At 38.8% G+C, this 20,280-nt stretch overlaps 1 protein-coding gene across 1 annotated transcript in view; it reads left to right on the forward strand.

The window, feature by feature from the left end:
* Window positions 1–18,378, forward strand: part of INPP5F (inositol polyphosphate-5-phosphatase F) — a 42,188-nt gene extending 23,810 nt beyond the window's left edge. Inside the window, exons 7-20 of the mRNA XM_082052865.1 lie at window positions 334–532; window positions 2,870–3,049; window positions 4,901–4,968; window positions 5,374–5,498; window positions 6,791–6,868; window positions 7,560–7,680; window positions 8,756–8,884; window positions 10,379–10,496; window positions 11,029–11,227; window positions 12,241–12,312; window positions 12,408–12,481; window positions 13,645–13,773; window positions 14,491–14,578; window positions 15,735–18,378. Of these exons, the coding sequence (XP_081908991.1) occupies window positions 334–532; window positions 2,870–3,049; window positions 4,901–4,968; window positions 5,374–5,498; window positions 6,791–6,868; window positions 7,560–7,680; window positions 8,756–8,884; window positions 10,379–10,496; window positions 11,029–11,227; window positions 12,241–12,312; window positions 12,408–12,481; window positions 13,645–13,773; window positions 14,491–14,578; window positions 15,735–16,854 (2,700 nt within the window). The 3' untranslated portion in view covers window positions 16,855–18,378. The remainder of the gene's footprint in view (window positions 1–333; window positions 533–2,869; window positions 3,050–4,900; window positions 4,969–5,373; window positions 5,499–6,790; window positions 6,869–7,559; window positions 7,681–8,755; window positions 8,885–10,378; window positions 10,497–11,028; window positions 11,228–12,240; window positions 12,313–12,407; window positions 12,482–13,644; window positions 13,774–14,490; window positions 14,579–15,734) is intronic.
* The last annotated feature ends 1,902 nt before the right edge of the window (window positions 18,379–20,280 follow it).

Here is a 20,280-nt window from a genome sequence, read left to right on the forward strand (position 1 = left end):
CTATGAAAACTCCCTTTGGGGAAGGGGGAAAAGAAGCTTTTGACTATTGCAGGGTTCTTTTCCTTCCATAGCTGGGAGTCAAGGAAGGCGCTTTGCCTTGCCTTGCGTCAGTTTGCTTCAACTTCACAGGAAAAATCTTAAGTTGCTTTCTGTTTTCCTGATGTAAAAGCCCCACAACTGGTACCCCTTACAGAAATAAGACAAGGATATAGTAAAAATTTCTTAAAACCTGACAAGCATGCAAACCAACAGTTTATAAACATGAGAAATGGCAGAAATAACTGTAGGTAATGTAGAACCAACAAGAATGTAAATGTTTTTTGTAACCTTCAGAATGCTGAAGTGGACTTCTGGATTATACCCATCATACAAGGATTCGTGCAAATTGAAGAGCTTGTAGTAAACTATAGTGAATCTTCTGATGATGATAAGAGCAGTCCTGAAACTCCTCCTCAGGAATCAACTTGTGTAGATGACGTTCATCCAGCCTTTCTGGTGGCGCTTATTTCACGCCGGAGTCGGCACAGAGCTGGTAGGCGAACAAAGTTCAAGGTGTTGGGATTGTTCCTGAGCACTGGAGAGGGGTGGAAGATAAAACTCGGGTGTGATGTTGTTCAACAGATGGTCAGCTCTTGTCCAAGTATGTACTACAGCCTTTGCTGCTCATAGGAAGAAATAAAAGGCTGTAGTGCATACAGCTGTTACTTGGAGCAGTTACTAAGTGAGCTTCCCTAGTCTCCTCTTGGGCACTGAATGTATTTTTGGAGGTCACGGTTCTGAGATAAAAGTTCTGTCTTTGCAAAGAACACCTTGATTAGAACCTTGCGTACAGCTCTGCCCTGGTGTATTTCAGTAAGCCTGGGTGGGAGTTGAATTTTCAAAGGTCTTTGAGGGCTTGGCAGCAGCTGAGTAGAGACTGGAAAAGGTGCATTTGTGCCTGTGTCCTGAGAGACGTTTGTGTAGGGCCAGGGTGTGAAATAAGAACTGTGCTTTGGTCTTGCCCCTTGTTTGACTTATTCTAATAATAGCAAAGCAAACTATTATTCCCTGTCCTTAGGAGGACAGAAAGATTGAATCACTTTACTTTAGTAGGTCCTGTACAACTCTAAGCCTTTTAAATCTATCATATCTTTTTAAGATATTCTTCACTGCGTTCAACTCCTTTCCTACAGAGTCAGGTTTTTAACATCACAAAACAAGAAAAATCCTGCTTAGCTTACCCTGATACGGGACTGGCCTTTGTACTGCAGCTCACCTCAATGCATTCAGTTCAGTTCCCAGGAAAACTGTGTGTCAGAACAACTCAGAGTAAATAGGTGAGGGTTTCAGGGTGGTATTTAGTTTGTAGTATGCCTTACTTGTACTGAATTGTTTGACAAATACAGAAACTGAGTTCCCTCACACTATTAGTGACATTATGCTCATCTGATTGCTGGTGCAGAGCATGGACTGTGTTGAACTTTCTCTCTAGACACAATAAGATTATTTCAGTAAATTGATGCAATATTTTGAAGAATAAGTGTGGAATTGTGTTTATTTCATTCTGTAATATGTAATTTTAGCTGATTTCTGAACTGTTAGTTTAAAAAAAAAAAAATCCAACCCCTTGAAAAACACTGATATGAAAGCCCAAGACACTTCAGTGTTAAATATGTGGATTCTTTATTGGTGAGGCAGCTTGTTTGTGATTTACAAAAAGTTAAATAACCACTGCACTAAATTATAAACCTGCCCAGGACCTTAAGGAGAGGTATCATGAGATAAAGGAAAACAGCTGTTCTTGAGAGTAAGAGCCCAGTGTCTACAAAAACAGAGATATCAAAAGCAAGGGAGCTGAAATTTCCTGTGCAATGATTGAGCTTGGGTTTTGATGTAAGAGCCACTATTGGTGCCAGGATGTAAGTAAATGGTGTCTGATACTTTAGACTACAAGCCCCTCTCTGATGAAAGTCTGTGAAATTGCTTTAACACTTTGTCCCTATGGCATAGATCCCTGCAATAGGTATTTTGTTTTGACATAAATCCCTGTGATAGGTATTTTACATTTCTTTCACTTCCTTGTTTCTAACCTTTTCCCTTCTTGCCCACAGTCCTCAGCTAGTGCTGTTGAGGTTCAATTTGAAAGTTTGGTCCAGTGCTCCTTCAGGGCTTGGAACAGAGTTGTTCCAATTCTGTAGAACTGAATTTCCGTGCTATAAACCATGGCCTTGAATACTTCTCCAACCCTGTTTACTTATTCCTTCCCCATCCCTTGCCACCACCTGCATCTATTCTGAAACAGTGATGTACTGTCCTTTGAGTAAAGGATGTGCAAACACTTATCTATTCTGTTTCATGATCAGATAGAGATGGCTAGGCAAAAAAACCCCATGTAGTTGGAAGAGCAGTATCTGTTCTTAATGTGCAGAATTAGTTACAGGTTAAAACAAGGGGGTGGAAGTCAAAGTCTTCTATTCTGTGAAAATCATCTTGGGCTGCTTGTGGAATCTCTTATTGTGAAAAGTGAAGCATCTGTCAGTAAAAGTGGCTTTTAGGTTCGTGCAAAATATTGAGCACTGAAGTAAAACTTTCTCCTAAACTTGACAGAAGAGGAGGTAACGTATCCTTTAGGGTTGACTAGATGTATCTGTAACTTCATAGTGCAAATAAATTGCGTTGCCCTGTCAGCTTACTTTCTGCTGCCTGTAGTATATCAGTAAATAAACTTTAATCCCCAAGTTATGTTGACTATATGGATAGATTAGGGTAGGAGTGATCATGGCTTTTGTCTAGAACTTTCCTTGTCTTACTGTTGTCAAAATGGTAACAAAAATTATTAATATCCAAGTGTTGGTCTTAAACATTAATTGATGATTCTCATTCCTCCTAGGAATGCGGTATAAGCGAAGAGGTGTTGATAAAAATGGAAATGTGGCAAATTATGTTGAGACGGAACAACTGATTCACGTTCATAACCATACTCTGTCATTTATACAAACAAGAGGCTCCGTGCCAGTTTTCTGGAGCCAAGTTGGATATAGATACAACCCACGGCCCCGGCTGGACAGGAGTGAGTATTTGAGTAGAACACCTGAAGAGCAGAGTTCCCTTAAAAGCAGGTTCTTTGGGGTGTTGCCTCACCACTACTGTTTCTGTGTCACTTTTTAAAAGCCAAGAGTGAAAGTAATGACTTGACTCCAGTTAACTCTTACTCTAATTGCACTTATGCAGATCTTTGACTACTTGTATGTTGTAAATTCTAACAGGTCTTGAATTTTAGTATTTAATGAAGTATGTGTATTATGTCCACTCTTATTTGTTGCAGTTTGTTCTGGCTTGAGAAGGGAGACAATTTGGTTCTCTTTTGAGAACCTGTTTAGGTGTTGATGTTGTAGAAATATCTTTGTCCATGAAGTTAACTGCTGTTTCAATGTGATAAAACACAGACATTTCATATAGCACCAGTTTTGTAGTGTGCTTTTGTCTTCTCTGAAATTAATTACTATCTAGTGGGCTTTGTCAGATCTGAATTGCTTCGTTTTCAACTCAAAGATAATGCAAAACAATAATATTGAGACTGTGGCAAATCTGGATGCCTGTATGAACTAGGTATTCATAACCTTAACTATTGTAAAAGATAGAGCTCAACAAAATCTTCTCTTGGTTTAGTTTTTTAAAGGAGAAAGTTTTATTGAAGGGAAGCTTGTAGGTGGTTGATCTTGTGTAATCAGACTCCAATTGCACTGGGCTGACTGGCATCCTAGATCATGAGTATGTACTTCTACAAGTACATCTTATCTCTTGGATTCACCTTCTCCTCCAGCATTAGCAGCTGTGGTCATCTGCCACTGAAGAATATTTTTAGGGCTGAAAATAAAAACAAACCAGAAAAAAAATTGCCAAAAAATCCCTCATACCTATTTTTTCAGTGGGCTCTGTGAAGTTGGAAAGTCAAAGTGCTGCTTTTCCACTGGGTCTTGAGTAAAATCTGGTAAAATGGGCCTTCAAGCTTGCGTAGGAAATTGGGCAAAGCACATAATCTTATATTGACAAACGGTTACCATCATTGCAGACTTAAGGTGCATCAACAGATTTGGATTTCTTGTGATTTTGATACCAAATAACCTGGAGATTACTGGAGAGGGATGACTTGTTGCCACATCGCGGAAATGGAAACTTAAGTAGATAAAGTGAGGAAAATGAAAATAAAACACCTCTTTATCCCCCTCTAGATATTTGGAAGCAAAACTTGATTAGTTCTAACTGAAAGCTTGTGCTGTGACGTGTGTTTATAGAGCTAAGTGATTTTTTTTCCCCCCTTTTTTAATAGGATTATTTTAAAAAAATATTTAGAAATTGCATTTAATTTGATAGCTTTACAATCAGGAATTGAGACTTTGAGGAACCACTGGTGCCTTGAATCAACTGGATGGCATTTGTGGTTTTTAGTTAGGAGCAGTTTTGTCCTCTGGCAGAACTGGATAACAATTTTGGGATTGTCCCTGTTCTGCATGCCCCCCTTTGCAAATTGCAAACCTCTCTTGTACTCCAGTTTGTTATCAAAGATGCAAAACAAATATAAGCTCTCCCCTTTTGGAAAAGATGTTTATTTGGGTGTGTGGTGCATATGTGGAAGGATTAAACAGGCTTATTAAAAGTTAATTTTTTGTCCAATCTGCTCTGCACAAAGCAAAATTTAAGAATGATGTTTCCTGTATAATATAGTAGTAGAATAAGAATATTGAAGTTGAGCAAATTGATGAAAGACCTTCAAAAGGAATTCCGTACAATGTGTTATGTTGTGTGTCCAGGTACTTTTATGCAAAGCTATCTTTGTTTTTTTAGAGTGTATTATAGATTTGGGCATCATTTAATATTTCAACCAGGAACTGTTGCTGAACAGGCTGTTTCTGCCTTGTAGGTGAAAATGAAACAGTGTCCTGTTTTCGTGCACACTTTGAAGAACAGCTGAAACATTACAAAAAGCAGGTGAGCGTTACGTAAGCCATCTTATGAAAACGTAGGACAGGAAAGTTAATGTTTCCAGTTTGTTTTTCTTGTTGGGGTTTTTTAGACGCTCATTGACAATTGCAAGTGTGGTACATAAATAGAGGATACTTGAAAAACTTAGTAAAATTCTAAAAACCAACAGTAACTTACAGCAATATGTAAGCCCCACTTTTGTATATCTGTCTTGTGAATTCATAGTTTCTCTGTATCAAAATTTGGGTAAGCAGGTAACTGTTGGAGCTTATTTGATCAATCTAGCAGAGACTCTAACTTCAAGATTACCTGCAAATCGCTTTTAACTCTTGAGCTATTTGTTATCCTATGATATATGTCAAAGCAAGTTGCATAGCAGATGACAAGTGTTTAATTTAAACTTTTGAACAGGTTATTATTAATTTGGTGGATCAGACAGGCAGAGAGAAGATTATTGGAGATGCTTACCTTAAACAAGTTCTTCTGTACAACAATGCAAGTCTGACTTATGTTTCATTTGACTTCCATGAGCACTGGTAAGAAACCTTTCAAAAATGTCACTTGGCATCTTTTTTTATTAACTTGAAAGGTGAGTCAAAGGGAGGAGAAAAGCTATTATTCTACTTCTGCATGAAACACACTCCTTTTAAATAGGAAGAATGCGCTTTGTAAACTAAAGCGCTATAGAAGTTCATGTTTGGATAACCAAGCACTGTTTGTTGATCTTGTGTCCCTGACCTGTTTAATATGCAGTTATTGGACAAAGCTTTTTTGTTATGCATTTTAGGCAAGTTTCCTTAGACATGCTGTGAATGTAAAGCTGTGGCTGACCTGCTTTTCAAACTGTGTAGCATTAATTCTTTTCTACAAGCCGTTCTTCTGCTTTTCATGCTTGTGTCTATATACATATGACGGGTTCTTTCAGAATCTCGCTGCTGCTGTTCCATTATAAAATACACTGGATTTTATTTTAATCTGGTATAAATAATTGCTGTTTTCATGACTTCACTCTGACATGGCCTAGTACAGTGTTCACATGCCCAAGAATGTGATCTGTCACACTATATTTCTATGGAGCCTAAAAACTCTGTTTTAATCTTCATTTCCCAACTTAATCTAGGGATTGCATCTGGCCTGGAAAAGCATTACTGACTGAATAAGTGTGTCATTAGTAGATACTGTCTGAGGTGGTGGAAAAAACCCCCCTCAAAATAGTACTGACCTTAAGAGACTTTTTGGTAGCACTATTGACATCCCAAATTGACTTGATACTTACTCTTTTGTTTAAATGAACTTTTGTTTACCTGCATTTTACCAAAGAACTGCTGTGGTAAGTGGGACTGTTTGTTTTTGCACTGTGAGCATTAGTGAACAGAGAACAACACTGAGAACCACCTGGTGGGGTGGGGGGAGGAGGGGATGGTGTGTCTATAGGTGTTTTTTCTGTAGAATAACTGGTAAAGCAGGGTAGAGCATCCCAATATCAAATCTATAGTACTTGCTTTTGTTGAGACTGTGCCTAAAATGAAAACAGAATGTTGCATGTACCTGAATAGCTGTACAATTCTTCTTTCTTAGGGAAGCAGCATTCAAGACTGCAAATTCTCGAATTTAAAGATCTGAATCTCTTGTCTTGAATTTGGATATTGAACTGTACATTAAAATAGTTCTGAATGTTGGCTGCTATTTAAGGTTTATTGCAGGAGAGAATGTCTGTCTCTCCCACTTAGTCAAAACACCATCTTTGTTAACATTACAAATAATGTAAAATAAGTAAAGAAATCACTAGTCTAGTTCAAACTAACTTGTGTGAATTTCTGTGTTTTAGCCGAGGAATGAAGTTTGAAAATGTTCAAACACTGACCGATGCCATTCATGATATTATTCTTGACATGAAGTGGTGCTGGTAGGTACTTAACTGTTTTTTTTAAACTAGTATGAAATATTTGTGGGGGGGAAAAGTACATATTCAGAGGCCTTGATTTTTGTCGTAACTGGTATGTTTTATATTCTTCTCTTGGTGCCCAGCTTGCATGTCAGAGTTGGTGTTCCAAAGTATTAGTGTCTACATATGTAACTGCAAAAATTCTCTGCGGTTTGCCTGAGGCTTTTTACACTTCTAGGGTTTCTTGGATTTAATGTAAAACACTTTGCATTTGACCCACAAACCCTGCAATGCCAACTTCACTATTGGAAAGAGTAGATATGTTTGACCTTTAGTTTGTACTGATTAAAGTTCATGTGTTTTGGGAATAAGCATTGCTGCAGTCTTGATCAGTTATTACATAGTGCTTAGTACATGTTGTGTGAAGTGTTGCTGTTACTGTTGGTTTCTAAATTTGAGATGAAGTGCCTGCTCTTGGAAGCTTGTATTTTATCTGTAGGAAGTGAATTCAACATCTGATTACATACAAATTTATGGCCTCAATAGGGTGTGTTGGATATTTAGCCTAGATGAAAGAGTAATTAATTCTGGGGTGATGAGTTCAACTATAAATAGTATTTCATGTGTAAAGTTTCCTAGTGTTTGTAGAAGCTGGTAAGTTACTCTGGATTTTAAGTCTCTTTATGCTTCTGCTCTGTTTTTCTCTTGAAAGGGTTGATCAAGCTGGTGTGATTTGTAAACAGGAAGGAATTTTTCGTGTTAACTGCATGGACTGTCTGGATCGTACCAACGTCGTGCAGGCTGCTATTGCGAGAGTGGTCATGGAACAGCAGGCACGTATGATTCATGTGCTTTTTCAAGTACCGAGGTACCTCGGAACTTACCTGTTATTCACAGGGTCATCTGTGTGTTTGAAAAATGCTAAACTAACCTGTACTGAAAAGGATCTTTGCAAACTATCCATATTTGGAGAGCCATGAAGCTGCAGGTTATATGTACAGTTAAAATAACTTGAAATTATTCTAAAACTGTGATGCCTGATCCCCTCCTTCGGAGCAGAAATGACTGTCCACATCTCAGAGACAGTTCTCCTGTTTCAATTTAGTCATTTTAACGTACGTTGTGCAGTAAAACAAAGTTGAAAACCTCTGCAGTTGGTCTGGCATTTAGTAACTACATTGCAGTTACATAAGTGCAGCTTTACCAGTTTAGTATGTGTAAAATCACTCAAGTTTCTATCTGAGACTTACATTGGAAAAACTTAAGTATTAAGTGGTTCTGAAGAGTAAGATGTTTTACTTTCAGTATCAGTGTTAAACAGCAATTGTCCAAAATGTGCAAGCATTAATAATAATCACAGCATGTGAAGCCGCTTTAAGGTTTTATTTTGGGAGAAGAGTAAGTTTGAAGGTCGTGCCACTACATTTGCTTTAGTACAAATGATTAAGAATCTGTTACGCTGCTTCTTGTAATTGGAAAGTGATTCCATTTCTTTATTTTGAAACCTTTGAGGTCATGAATGCCTTTGCGATAGGTGAAATTAACTTTACTCATGTCAGGTTTGTGTTGTCTGTTTTGATAGCTCCCTACAGAACACAGAAACACTGCCTGTATCTTGAGTAATCAGAGTAACTACTTTTTCTTCAGCTAATTTTTTTGAAGATTGACTCCTACATCCATAATTAATATAATCCTTCTGTATCCAGTGATATGTTTATCAATGGATTAGTAATTCATTGCTAACAACCAGTTTAACCTGACAAATTAGCAGAATGGCTTCCTTTTTCAGATTGCATAAAACTTCACCATTAAATGCTTGGCAAGTGTTCCCATTTTCTTGATCAAGCTCCGATATTGAGAATTATTTTTATCCTCGAGCCTTGTATTAATGCATATGTCAAATTCTAGCTCAAAAAACTGGGAGTGATGCCACCAGAACAGCCTTTGCCGGTGAAATGCAATAGAATCTACCAGATAATATGGGCCAACAACGGCGATGCCATAAGCCGGCAGTACGCGGGCACAGCGGCCTTGAAGGTAAAGGGTGAGGAATTTTACCTGTTCTGATGTCGTGGCACAGGTTTTATGTCCAGTGGAGAACTCTTGCATGTGTCACAAAGTTAACCAAACATTCTACATGGTTTTTTGTCTTGAGGCCTTTCAAGAGAGGAATGTTTTGTATCACACTTGGTTCAATTTGGAAGAGACTTGAGTGTCTGGGTGTCTGTGGCAGCGCTGGCTGTATTTTAACTTCGTTCTGTTGCTTTCATATCTAGATACAAAGCAAAGCTGACCTAAGAGTTTAAGATCTATATTAAGCTTTACTTCTATTTAAATAAAAGCACCATTATAGTACTTTTAAGCACAGTACTTAAATACTCTGAAGGACTGAAAATCAGGAGATGTAGGTAGTAGGATGATTTTAATTAGTTATTTTTTAAAGACTTAATTAGTTGTAATGCATTTTGTCTACTGAGACCAGAAATCATGTGTGAAACTTCTTACTGTTCACTTCTGCTTTGAAAAGTCAGAATTTGAGCTACTTTGTGTCTAGTCAGTGCTGGAACAATTTTTAGTATTCCTGGTATTTGGCATTGAAAAACCCTTTATAGCAGAAATGCTTAACACTTAAAGATATTTAAGTCTCTACTGAACTTAGAGTCTATTACATTAATCCTTTAAAAAAAAAAAGGCCTGACTCACTTGTCTTGATTGTAAATATTTTAAACTTCAGATCTGAAGACAGAACTAGATTTATAGAGCTACATTTTCATCCATTCTGCTTAAATATTACTCACTGATTAGATTAATGGATTAAATTTATTTGCAGTTTAATTATAATGCGTCTTTTAATTTGGAAGTGAATCCCACTTGAAGTGTCCCTAGCAGTAGCTGGCGTGGCTTTTAGAACTGTTCCATGCCAGTGTGCAGAGTGTCTGCAAATAGAACCCTCTAATGAAGTGTAACTACCAAAACTGCTTGTTGTTCAAATTCTAAGCCTTCTGTGGCCTAGAAACTTTCTTTTATTTCTGAGCTTGTGAGAATATGTACTATTTCCCTTCAGTGTGTTATGCTTGTTTTGGTAGCAGAAGCGGAGATGATGAAAACCACTCTTCAGTAAGCTTCAGTCTTCTCTATTGCTCCAGTAGTGCTCCTTTTACATTAAAAGCCAAAGCATAAGTGTTGTGGTTTTTATTTTTTTGAGGTATTAAAGCATCCCAGTGACTGTCTTGAGAGTTCTGCTTTAATGTTAGCTGGCTTATATATCCAGATTTACTCTTTTCCAGTAAGACTTTATATAGAATAATAGGTCTATCAAAGCATAATATTCTCTGCAGAGTCAGACAATGCCATGAGAAACAAATGCTCTTTGAAAATCAGTATCTTCAACTTCTATATGGAATAGTTGATTCAACATCATTTCTGAGTTCTCATCCATGCAGTTCTGAGTTTCAGAACGCCAAAGCTTCTGAGCTGAGACTGCTGCTTGCAGGTTGTGTATGTGCATGATCTGTGTGTTCTGTGTGACAGGGTGACTTCACGAGGACTGGTGAAAGAAAGCTGGCAGGTGTGATGAAGGACGGAGTTAATTCTGCAAACAGATACTACTTGAATCGTTTCAGGGATGCTTATAGGCAAGCAGTCATAGGTAAGAAAACTATTTCATCTATAAGCTGAACTATGGTATTTAGAAGAGTTTATTGAAGTCATCTTGGCTTTATCTCATTGACTTTTTTCCTGAAGCTTAAAAGCACCTTGAGTGTACATAATGTTAATGTCTATGTAGTGGATACCATATGGAACTGTCATGCTCTATTTGGAGATTAAACAACATTCAGTTCAGAGGGATTACATGCAGTGTAACTCACTGTATAATTTGCTCTTAACTCCATTTTAGCGTTAACTGTGTTGTAACATCTCTTTTAGACAGTTAAATTTTTGTAGCAAGTGTTTCTTAAAATGCTGAGTTAACTCCTGTTTCTCACTGGGAGAAAATAGTGCTATACCTACTGACTTTTCAGTTTCAGGCAACATTCTATTCACAAAGAATAATTAACCATTTTTCCTGAGCATCTTCAAATAGGGAACATTTGGAAGGAATTTACAAAGGAATCAACAGACTATTGCTGTATATCACTTATAACTGTTGGCTTCTTGTTTGATATTTTTGTGTTGCTTAGATTTGATGCAGGGTATCCCTGTAACAGAGGATCTTTACTCCATATTTACGAAAGAGAAAGAGCATGAAGCCCTGCACAAGGAGAGCCTGAGAAGCCACCAGGAACTGATCAGCCAGCTCTTGCAGAGCTACATGAAGCTGCTTTTACCAGATGATGAAAAATTCCATGGAGGTTGGGCCCTTATTGACTGTGATCCAAGGTTTGTTGAATCAAGTCATAACTGATCAGCTGCTACTACAATACCTTGAATAATTACTACTGCCCCTGTTAGTACTGACGTTAAATGATTTTGATAGCAGATGTGTTAACAGAATGCAAGTAGATAGTTTTGTAGAGTGACTAAAGTCTTTAAAGAGATCAATACATGCCATTGCGAAACGAAAGGTCCTCTAAACATGTGCTTTTCCCAAGGTGCCATTAAAGTGGTGCATGCTGGAGTTACCTCTGAGACACCACCTGGAAATGCACACATTCAGTTAATATTGCCAAAATGTGGTAGGTGCTGTGGAGAAAACTTCTAACCCCTGTTAGCTCTAGAAGGGACTGTCTGAGGAGCTGGTTTTCCTCATTGCTTTATGGAGAAAGTGTAACTTGACTTCCAAGCCACATCTGATCAGATTAAATTCCTGTCTAGTGAGTCAATAGTAGGAAAGCCTAGATCTCTGTTCATGAAAAGTAGTGAGAATCGACTCTAACTGATAAGTCTCCTTATCAAGTTCAGAGTTCACTAACTTGTAAAAGAAAAATAGTGGCTTGATATTCTGCAGGTTAAACTTCAGCATGTAAAAATAACAAAGCAGGATGTTATAATAACTCTTCAAAGTACAAGATTCATCACCTAAACAAAGTCTGAGGTATTTTCCCTTTCTCTGTTTGCATTTTTAATAGCTTGTAGGTTTTCTATTTATTTTTTGATCTGCTGCTGACCTACTTGAGCTATTAGGTAACTCCAGGTTTAAAAGTGGTGTGTGGATCTGCTTATGTTATAGTAACTCTAATGGCACATAATGTTTTAGCTTGTGAAATGTCTGACCTAACTTGTTTTTTGAGGCTGAGAAGAGGTAGCAGCATCACATGAGATAACGTACCATAACTGAAATGCCTTGTAATCTTCCTGCAGTTGTAAAAGTGTCCCTAAAATACCCTGGGGATGGGTTACAGCTGTACCAATAAACCCTTCTCTCTGTATTCATTTTTCTTCCCATTCCTTAGTCTCATTGATGCCACTCATAAGGATGTGGATGTTCTGCTGTTACTTTCTAATTCTGCCTACTACATGGCCTAGTAAGTTACCACTTTCTCTTACTATGTGTAGTTTATTTCTAGTAGCTTTGCTTTAGTAGGAAGCATTAAGTTCTGATTCATTTTGTTTTTTGTAGTTACGATGATGAGATTGACAAGGTGAATCAATACCAAAGGTTAAGTCTTGAAGCTCTGGAAAAAATAGAAATAGGTAAGAATGTAGTCATCATATCTTTCTTGAATGCTCTTAGCAATAACTTGAGCACTTCTCAAAGCATCTTGCAAATACATTGGAACAGCAAGCCTCAACACACTGTGTATATTATGTGAAATCTACCATAGTTCAAAATGTGCTGTCTTGCTGGTAACGGATGCCAGAGTTGAGTCTGTATTCACTCTCAGTCCTGTCTTTTGCTACTGCTTGAAATGGAAACTTTGATCACTGGTAGGGTCTAAAATTTTCCCTCTTTCGAACTCCTTAACACAGGGATTCATTGAAACAATTTTTTAATCAATTGGCTGTGACAATTTGATCAACTTCCGTAATGGATCACAGGTTTGTGCATTCAGTGCACTCTGATTCAAATACAACAGCTGGTTCTGGATTATACTGTGGATGTGTTTTATAGCTTATTTTAAAAACTCTTAAGGTTTGATAAGCAATGTGCTGTCATGAAATCCTGTTCTGTTGATTAACTTATTTTTGACCAAAGAATGTATCATCTGCAGGCTAAATCCAGCACTTTCAGCTGAAAGTATAAAGATGTGACATCTTTGTTTAATCTTCCATTACACAACACATGGTGATTTCATCATCTCCTCGGTGTAACTTTCACTGTCAACGTGCAGTTTCTGTGAGCGGTCAGTGGAAAGGGGTCCCTCAATTCTGTGTTGTGGAGATCTGTAATACACCCTGGTGTACAGAACTGAGTTGAAACATCTGGCCCAAATACCTTATAAAACCAAAAAAACACCCCTGTTTAATGAGGTAGATATGATGCAGCACATTAAAGAGTTGAAGCACGTGGTCTAAGTATTGAAACTTATATTACTTCTACTTGGTAAAAATACATCAGCTTTCCCTTTAATCCTTGCAGGAACTACAGGATGTCGTCAGTGTAGCATTTATTTTTCTGTTTGAAAGGGTGATATGTAATAAACAATCAGGCTTGATTATAATAGACATACACAGAGAGTCAGATTGCTTTTTGTAAGTGAAAATCTTCAATTTAAAGTGTGCTACTCTAAAGAAAACATGAAGCTTTTTATGCTGAAGACGACTGTCCACTCTTACATATGTTTAGGTACAGCCCTTGCAATATCTCTTGCAGTGTTTTTGGGTAAAGATGAGTTCTCATCTGGTTTCTTTCCCAGGGCCTGAGCCCACTCTCTTTGGCAAACCCAAGTTCTCCTGCATGAGGCTGCATTACAAACACAAAGACACGAGTGGGTATTTTCACACTCTCAGAGCTGTGGTACGCAACCCAGATGAAGATGGAAAAGGTTTGTTTCCTATGTAAAAATTGTATACATAAGCACATTCAGTGTAGCAGCATTTCTCTAGGAAGCACTTTGTCCATTGCTCTTAAAATTCATCCTTCTTCAGAAGTTATTCTAATATAATTTAGTTGTGCGGGGAACCAACAAAAAATGCTGTGTAAACACTAGAATGTTACTGATTTAATACAAAGAAAAATAAGTTTCAGATATGGCTTTAAAGCAACATCTCTCTAGAATTGAGACATTTCCATGTCCAGATCTTCACTACTCCAAAACTGATAAAATGAACTTTAAATTAGCTCCTAAAGAGTGGAAGAAATGGATTTAGTGAAATCACTGTCTAGAAATGTTCTTGCTTGTTGTTTAACTAAATTAAACAAACAATAATAAGGGAAAACGATTGCTGCTTACATGGAGCACTGAGTTTTGTTAAGAAGGATTAGAATGAATCTAATTGCTTCTCTTCATTCCACAAATGATGCATCATGGCAGTGGTTCAGTTACACCCAGTATTTAGGGTTTAAGGACAGTCTATTCTTTAAGCTTATTTTGTAAACTTTAGATCAGAATTGCGGTTTGTAGGGTGGAACAAAGAAAAAGAACTGAAGTAACTTAATTGTGTTTCAAAAATAATTTTAGATGTGATTAATTTCAGATTTTTGGAATATGGGATTTTAAGGTGTATTTTAAGGTTCTGATGGGCTGCCGATTGCATTTCAGACACTCTTCAGTGCATTGCAGAAATGCTGAGAATCACGAAGCAAGCAATGGGGTTAGATGTGCCCATTATTGAGAAAAAGCTGGAGAGGTGAGTCCTTAAATGTGAACCTTTCGTGTCCCATTTCTGCTCTGTCCTCAGTGGCTGCCAGCACACGGTAACAGCCACATCTACTGCGACACCCAAAACAAATGTCTGTATCTGGCTACTGTGTTAGGAGTTCAGTAATAAGCCTGCAGGTGCTTATCTAAAAGTATAAGCAAGAATACTATTTTATCTGTGTGCTAACAGACAAAATACACTGCCTAATGTAAATAACATACTGCAAATCAGATGGTTCTCGGTTAGTTTGTCGAATTTAATTTTTCCTATCTGAATTTTAATGTCTGCTCCTGCAGTAAGAAGACAACCTGTGAAGTGTAAATCTGGCTTGGATTTAACAAATCCAGATAACATTACAGGTCTTATGTGAAGAAGTGACCAGAGTTAAACTTCTGAAGCCTGAAGTGTCAGTCAGAATGGCACATGAAAGCACAGTTGATAATTCAAAGTACTTACCAGAGTTTTCTAGATAGTTTTCTCTAAGTCAATTGTCTATAACCTTTATCTACAGATACTGGGGAAGTGTTAACTGAGGAAATTGATGAAGGACAATGGAGTAGAAATAAGAGGATGGCTGGCTGAAGCTGAGCATGTTTCACCAGTTCAAGTGCCATCTGTTGCGTTACTTTGAACCCTTCAGATCCAGACTCTATGAACTACTAGAAGATGTGTTGTGTAGCACAACTGTAAATTGTCAAGTGAAAACTATTAGGGCAAATATTTCAACAACTTTCTTCTGCATTTGATTATTGGGCTACTATTGCAGCATCTTTTCCCAGATGAGTAGAAAGTAGAGCAAGAAAATCTTTTTTACAGGCACTGAAGATTGGATATTTGCTAGATCTGGTTGCGGAGTAGAACATACACAAAGAATTACAAATGTAGAGAATTCAAATCCAGTTTTATCTAAAACCAAAGATACCTTTTCCACTTGTTTGGCTACCATTCTATAACAATGCTCCTTTGTTTTTGAGTTGGATTAGCATGTAAGCTACAATAAGGTACAATTATGTAAAAAAAGGCTAATGTAGTTGCTAAAAATGTCCATCTGTTTCATGGGAATAGACTGGAAGCTGGTAAATACTTGGTGTTTATAAGTAGGATTGCCTTGATTGGACATCAGAGGTGTTTTTTTTTCTTCCAGGAAGAGCAGTAAACCTCATGAGGACATCATTGGCATTCGGTCTCAGAACAGAGGGTCCTTGGCCCAAGGCAAGAATTATTTACTGAGCAAGTTCTCGTCTCTCAATCAAAAAGTGAAGCAAACCAAATCCAACGTCAACATCAGCAACCTTCGCAAGTTAGGCAGCTTTACCAAACCTGAAGTGAAGGTCAATTTTTTAAAACCCAATTTGAAAGTGAACCTTTGGAAATCAGATAGTAGCCTTGAAACTTTAGAGAATCCAGCGGTAGATACTAAAGTCCACGCTGAATCTGATACAGAAGGATCGGATAATGATTCATTCCACTCCGATGACTTCCTGACTAATTCCAAATCGGATGAGGACAACCAGCTGACGGACTCTCTGGAGAACATGGGGCAGACGGACTATGTGCTGCCCAGCTGCGGGATCATCGCCTCGGCCCCGCGCCTGGGCAGCCGCTCCCAGTCCGTCAGCAGCACCGACATGAACATCAGCATTCACGTCCCCGTCCCTCCGGCCACCCGCTCTGACGGTGAGGATGTGCCCACGCCTTCCGCTGACAGCGCGGAGGTGGAATTCGCTAAACCTGTTGATGCGTACTGCCAGAGGTTTGTGCACGATGCTCAAAATAAGGTGTCGGATGTTTTGGAGGCTGAGGCTGGTTCTCAAGAGCCCCATCACTTAGTAAATCAAACCAGCAATAATACAGTGAGGGTGGCAGAAACCAAGGCTGACGCGATGGGACATATTCCTTCCAGGCCATCCAAGCTGGATGTACAGTCTTCTGAGCCCAATCCTCAGCTCTTAGCTGTCGGTGGGACTGACTTCAACAAATCTCATAGAAGCCCAGGGTGTGTATCTGGCAGCCTTGAGCCGGGACTGCACACGACTCCTTCCCCAGCTGACAGCAGCAGCAGAGCTGTATCTCCTTTTGCTAAAATTCGCAGTTCCATGGTCCAGGTTGCAAACATCACACAAGCAGGATTGACTCAAGGGATTAATTTTGCTGTGGCAAAGGTCCAGAAGAGCCCCGCGGAACCAGAAGCTCTAAATGAACTCAAACAGAAAGAACTGAAAGAAATGTTTACGCAATGCCAGACGCGGATAATTCAGATCTAGTTGCCGACGTGGGAAGTGTTCTTCTAGTCGTGGCTTTTAATACAATACTAAAACACATCAGGTTTCCTTGTGGCATGAACTGCTACTGAATACTGGGATCAATAGCAGAGGTGATTTGTTTACAGGAGTGAGAGATGCAAATGAATTTGGTTCTGACCAAGCTTCAGAATTCCCTCAGGCAGCTGAGATGACAGAACGGTGACCCATAGTTAAACAGGTAGCTTAGACACTGGCATTTAATAAGCATGCTGTCTGTCTTCAATGTGTTGCACAGTTATTTTTGGAGACTAATTTTTGTAGCTCTTTTGACTTATGTAGAAAGTATTTATACTCAAAAGGTGATACCTGCACTTCTGTGACCTTATTTACCTTGCACTGCACCAGCAAAATAACTTACCGGTAAATTACATGTTATTTATTTTTGGAGTAGTATTTTTACTTGTTTCCACTGAAGTTTTTAGATGCAGCTTTCTATGAATTGTGCCTCTACAATGGGAATTGATGCTTTTTTTTTTTTCTTGGATTTAATTATGTTCACCAGAAACTACACTTTCTCCTTGCTTTCCTTTTCTTTCCACACATCTTTAGACACTTTCAGTAAAGATAAAGCACATGGATCCAATCTGAAATATCCATGATCCTGTAGTGCAAATGGAGTTTGTTTTTCTCACTTGTTTTGCGGTGATGGGGAATGGAGTGAATGTCCTCTGATTGTCTTGCCCATGGAAAAACTATTCCTATTTCCTTTTTTCCAAATTCCTGGCAATTGGCTCTAATATCTTTGTGTAAAGCAAGACAAGCCAGGTACCTGACCTTCAGGCATTGTGTCCTTCTGTGCTATATATTTTTTTAAACTATATTTTATCTGTTCAGATGCCTTCTGATTTAGGAGTTATGAGGACTTTTACAAGTGTACTGGTTCATAAAATCAGCGTTGCATTAGAGCATAGCTGTCAGCACCTCATCAAAACCAAACTCATGACCAGCTCAAGCTTTGCAGACTTGCAGGATAAAGCGAAGCATCCACTCATGCTGGGAACTGGATTAAAAAACCCCCAAACCACCCTTATCTATGTGTGTCAAAAGACTGAATCTCTCTAAATCACTTTTTCCCAGCAATGCCTTGCCATGCCATCCTAGTGTAGGACATGATCCTAAAGCTACTGTAAAGCTGGACCTTCCTATGCTGTGGTTTATAACTATATAACCACCCTTATAGACCTGGTGCCTCTGTGTTCTAGTCCATGTACTGTAGATAGGCTGCACGTGGTGTTCTGAGAAAATAGTGTCATGGGGGGGTAGTACTGTGTCATGGGACTTCGTGTGTCTGATGTGATCATCGAACCCCGGTGGTCTGGAACTTTGATAAACAAATCAGATTTATTTATTTGTTTTATTAAAGTGATGTGGGTTTGGGTTTTTTGAGTGTCTATACTTGTGGCTATATTTAAAATTAAATGACTGCTGTATTTTAATGTGAGCAATATACATGAGGTATTTTAATAAAAAAAAGTGGAATTGGAAGATGTTTTTGGCATGTGATGTCAAGGGCTGGGGTAGGACAGGGTCTGGGCTTTTAAGTTCTGAAGATGGGTGGGTTGTCTGGACTTTCTGTGGTTTGAGAGTCATAGAAGGGTGGAGGTCCCAGTGTCCAACTCCCCTGCTCAGGCAGGGCCACCTGGAGATGGTTGCCAAAGCCCCTGCCCTGGGGCTTTCTGAATGTCTCTGCGGATGGAGAATCTACCACCCCTCTGGGCAATCTCTGCCCCTGCTCAGTCATTTCTATGACAAAAAAATGTTTCCTGATGTTCAGAGGGAACCTCCCGTGTTCCAGTTTGTGCCCATGGCCGCTTGTCACAGCACTGGGAGTTCCTGGCTCTGTCCTCAGGCAGTGACAGACATTAACACTGTCCCCTGTCAGGGGTCACAGAGGTGACTTGAGCCCTTTATCCTTCTAGCGCTGCACTGCTATGGGTCTCAGGGGAGGGGAAAACAGAAATAAAGTCATAGACACATTTCCAAGGACGCTCCTTGGTACTTGTACAGCTCCTGGAGGAGGGAGACAAAATTCCAAATATTTTGCTGTTATTTTGATCAGAGGAGAAATGGATCTGTACAATCTGCAGTCCAGAACAGTCCAGTAGGGCAAGGGTACCAACAGCTATAAAGTCACTCCTGTATTTTAAAAAATGTGGCCTAGTCAGCAGTCTAGGGGATATATTCCTGTAAACTAACCCCTGATCTGCTGTATTGGGTCACTGCTTGGTGATCCACAAGTATCATGGCAAATTGCCCAATACTTGGGGAAATATTTGTCTCAAGCTGTGGCAATATGCATAAAACCATCCTCTAAGCAGCACCAGAAGGCTGCCTTTTGATAAGCAGATACAGGAAGAAAATGAAGACCATTATCTTCCTATTAATGTTGCACAAAGCAGATGCAACAATGAATATTCATTTTAGTGTTCAAAAAAAAAAAAAACCACCTCTAAGGGATTTAAGAAGGTATGAAACTTGGCTTAAGTTTAAGATGAACAAGTTTTGTGTATAATAATAAATATTCAAATTATCATCAGCATGTAGAAATGAAAAGGACAGTTCCAGATCGGCTGTGCAGCAAATAACAATGTCACATTTAGAATAGGAAAAATGCAGAAGAATTGGGGGTTCCTGTTCACACAGTGAAGCTGGTGTTTGCTTTATGGAAGTGTGGCAGGAATCTTTTCCTTGTTCAGAAAACAATTAATTGAAGCAAAATCTAGAATTGACTCTATTGCTGTCTCCACAAGGACAGCCCTGCTTACTGCTACACCATCTTTCCAGATTACTCCAACTCCATGTGGGTTTAATGTTTCACTGCTTCACCCACCCTTGTTAAAACTAGTTCTGCAAGTCCTAGTAAGGGCAGCGTGTCCTGCAACCCAGCTCAAACTGTACAGCGTGAATAACATATGTAGAGACCATTCTTAGTGCTTAATTGATGTTATTGAAACAATTTTAACACACTGCATTACTGGTACTGTAGAAAGATCCTTTTGTATGAATACATGAGTATAACCAATTCTCCAGTCAATGCTTTTTTTAAAGAAAAGTTGTGCCAGAATAACGCTCATTAGAGAGATGTGAGATGTTCATCTTGCAACCTCATCATGGATAAGATCAAATCACTTCTTTACACCACAACGTAAATCACTATTATGCTGCTGCCATCAGCACAAGCAGCTTTAGCTCATGGGAGCAACAGTAAAGCTCTGGCTACTACAGTTGCTGTTTCCTGCTGGTTACCAAAACCTCTGATCCTCAACATTTAGCCATTCAAGAATTATCTCACAAACTTATTCCCAACTAGAGCCTACCGCTGCTCAGCATGAAGGGGCTCTGGCTGGGTTACAGTTTCTTCTTATTAAAGGAAATAAGTTTACACAA

This window comes from Streptopelia decaocto (assembly GCF_964273445.1).
Source record: "Streptopelia decaocto genome assembly, chromosome: 5".
Lineage (NCBI taxonomy): Eukaryota > Metazoa > Chordata > Aves > Columbiformes > Columbidae > Streptopelia > Streptopelia decaocto.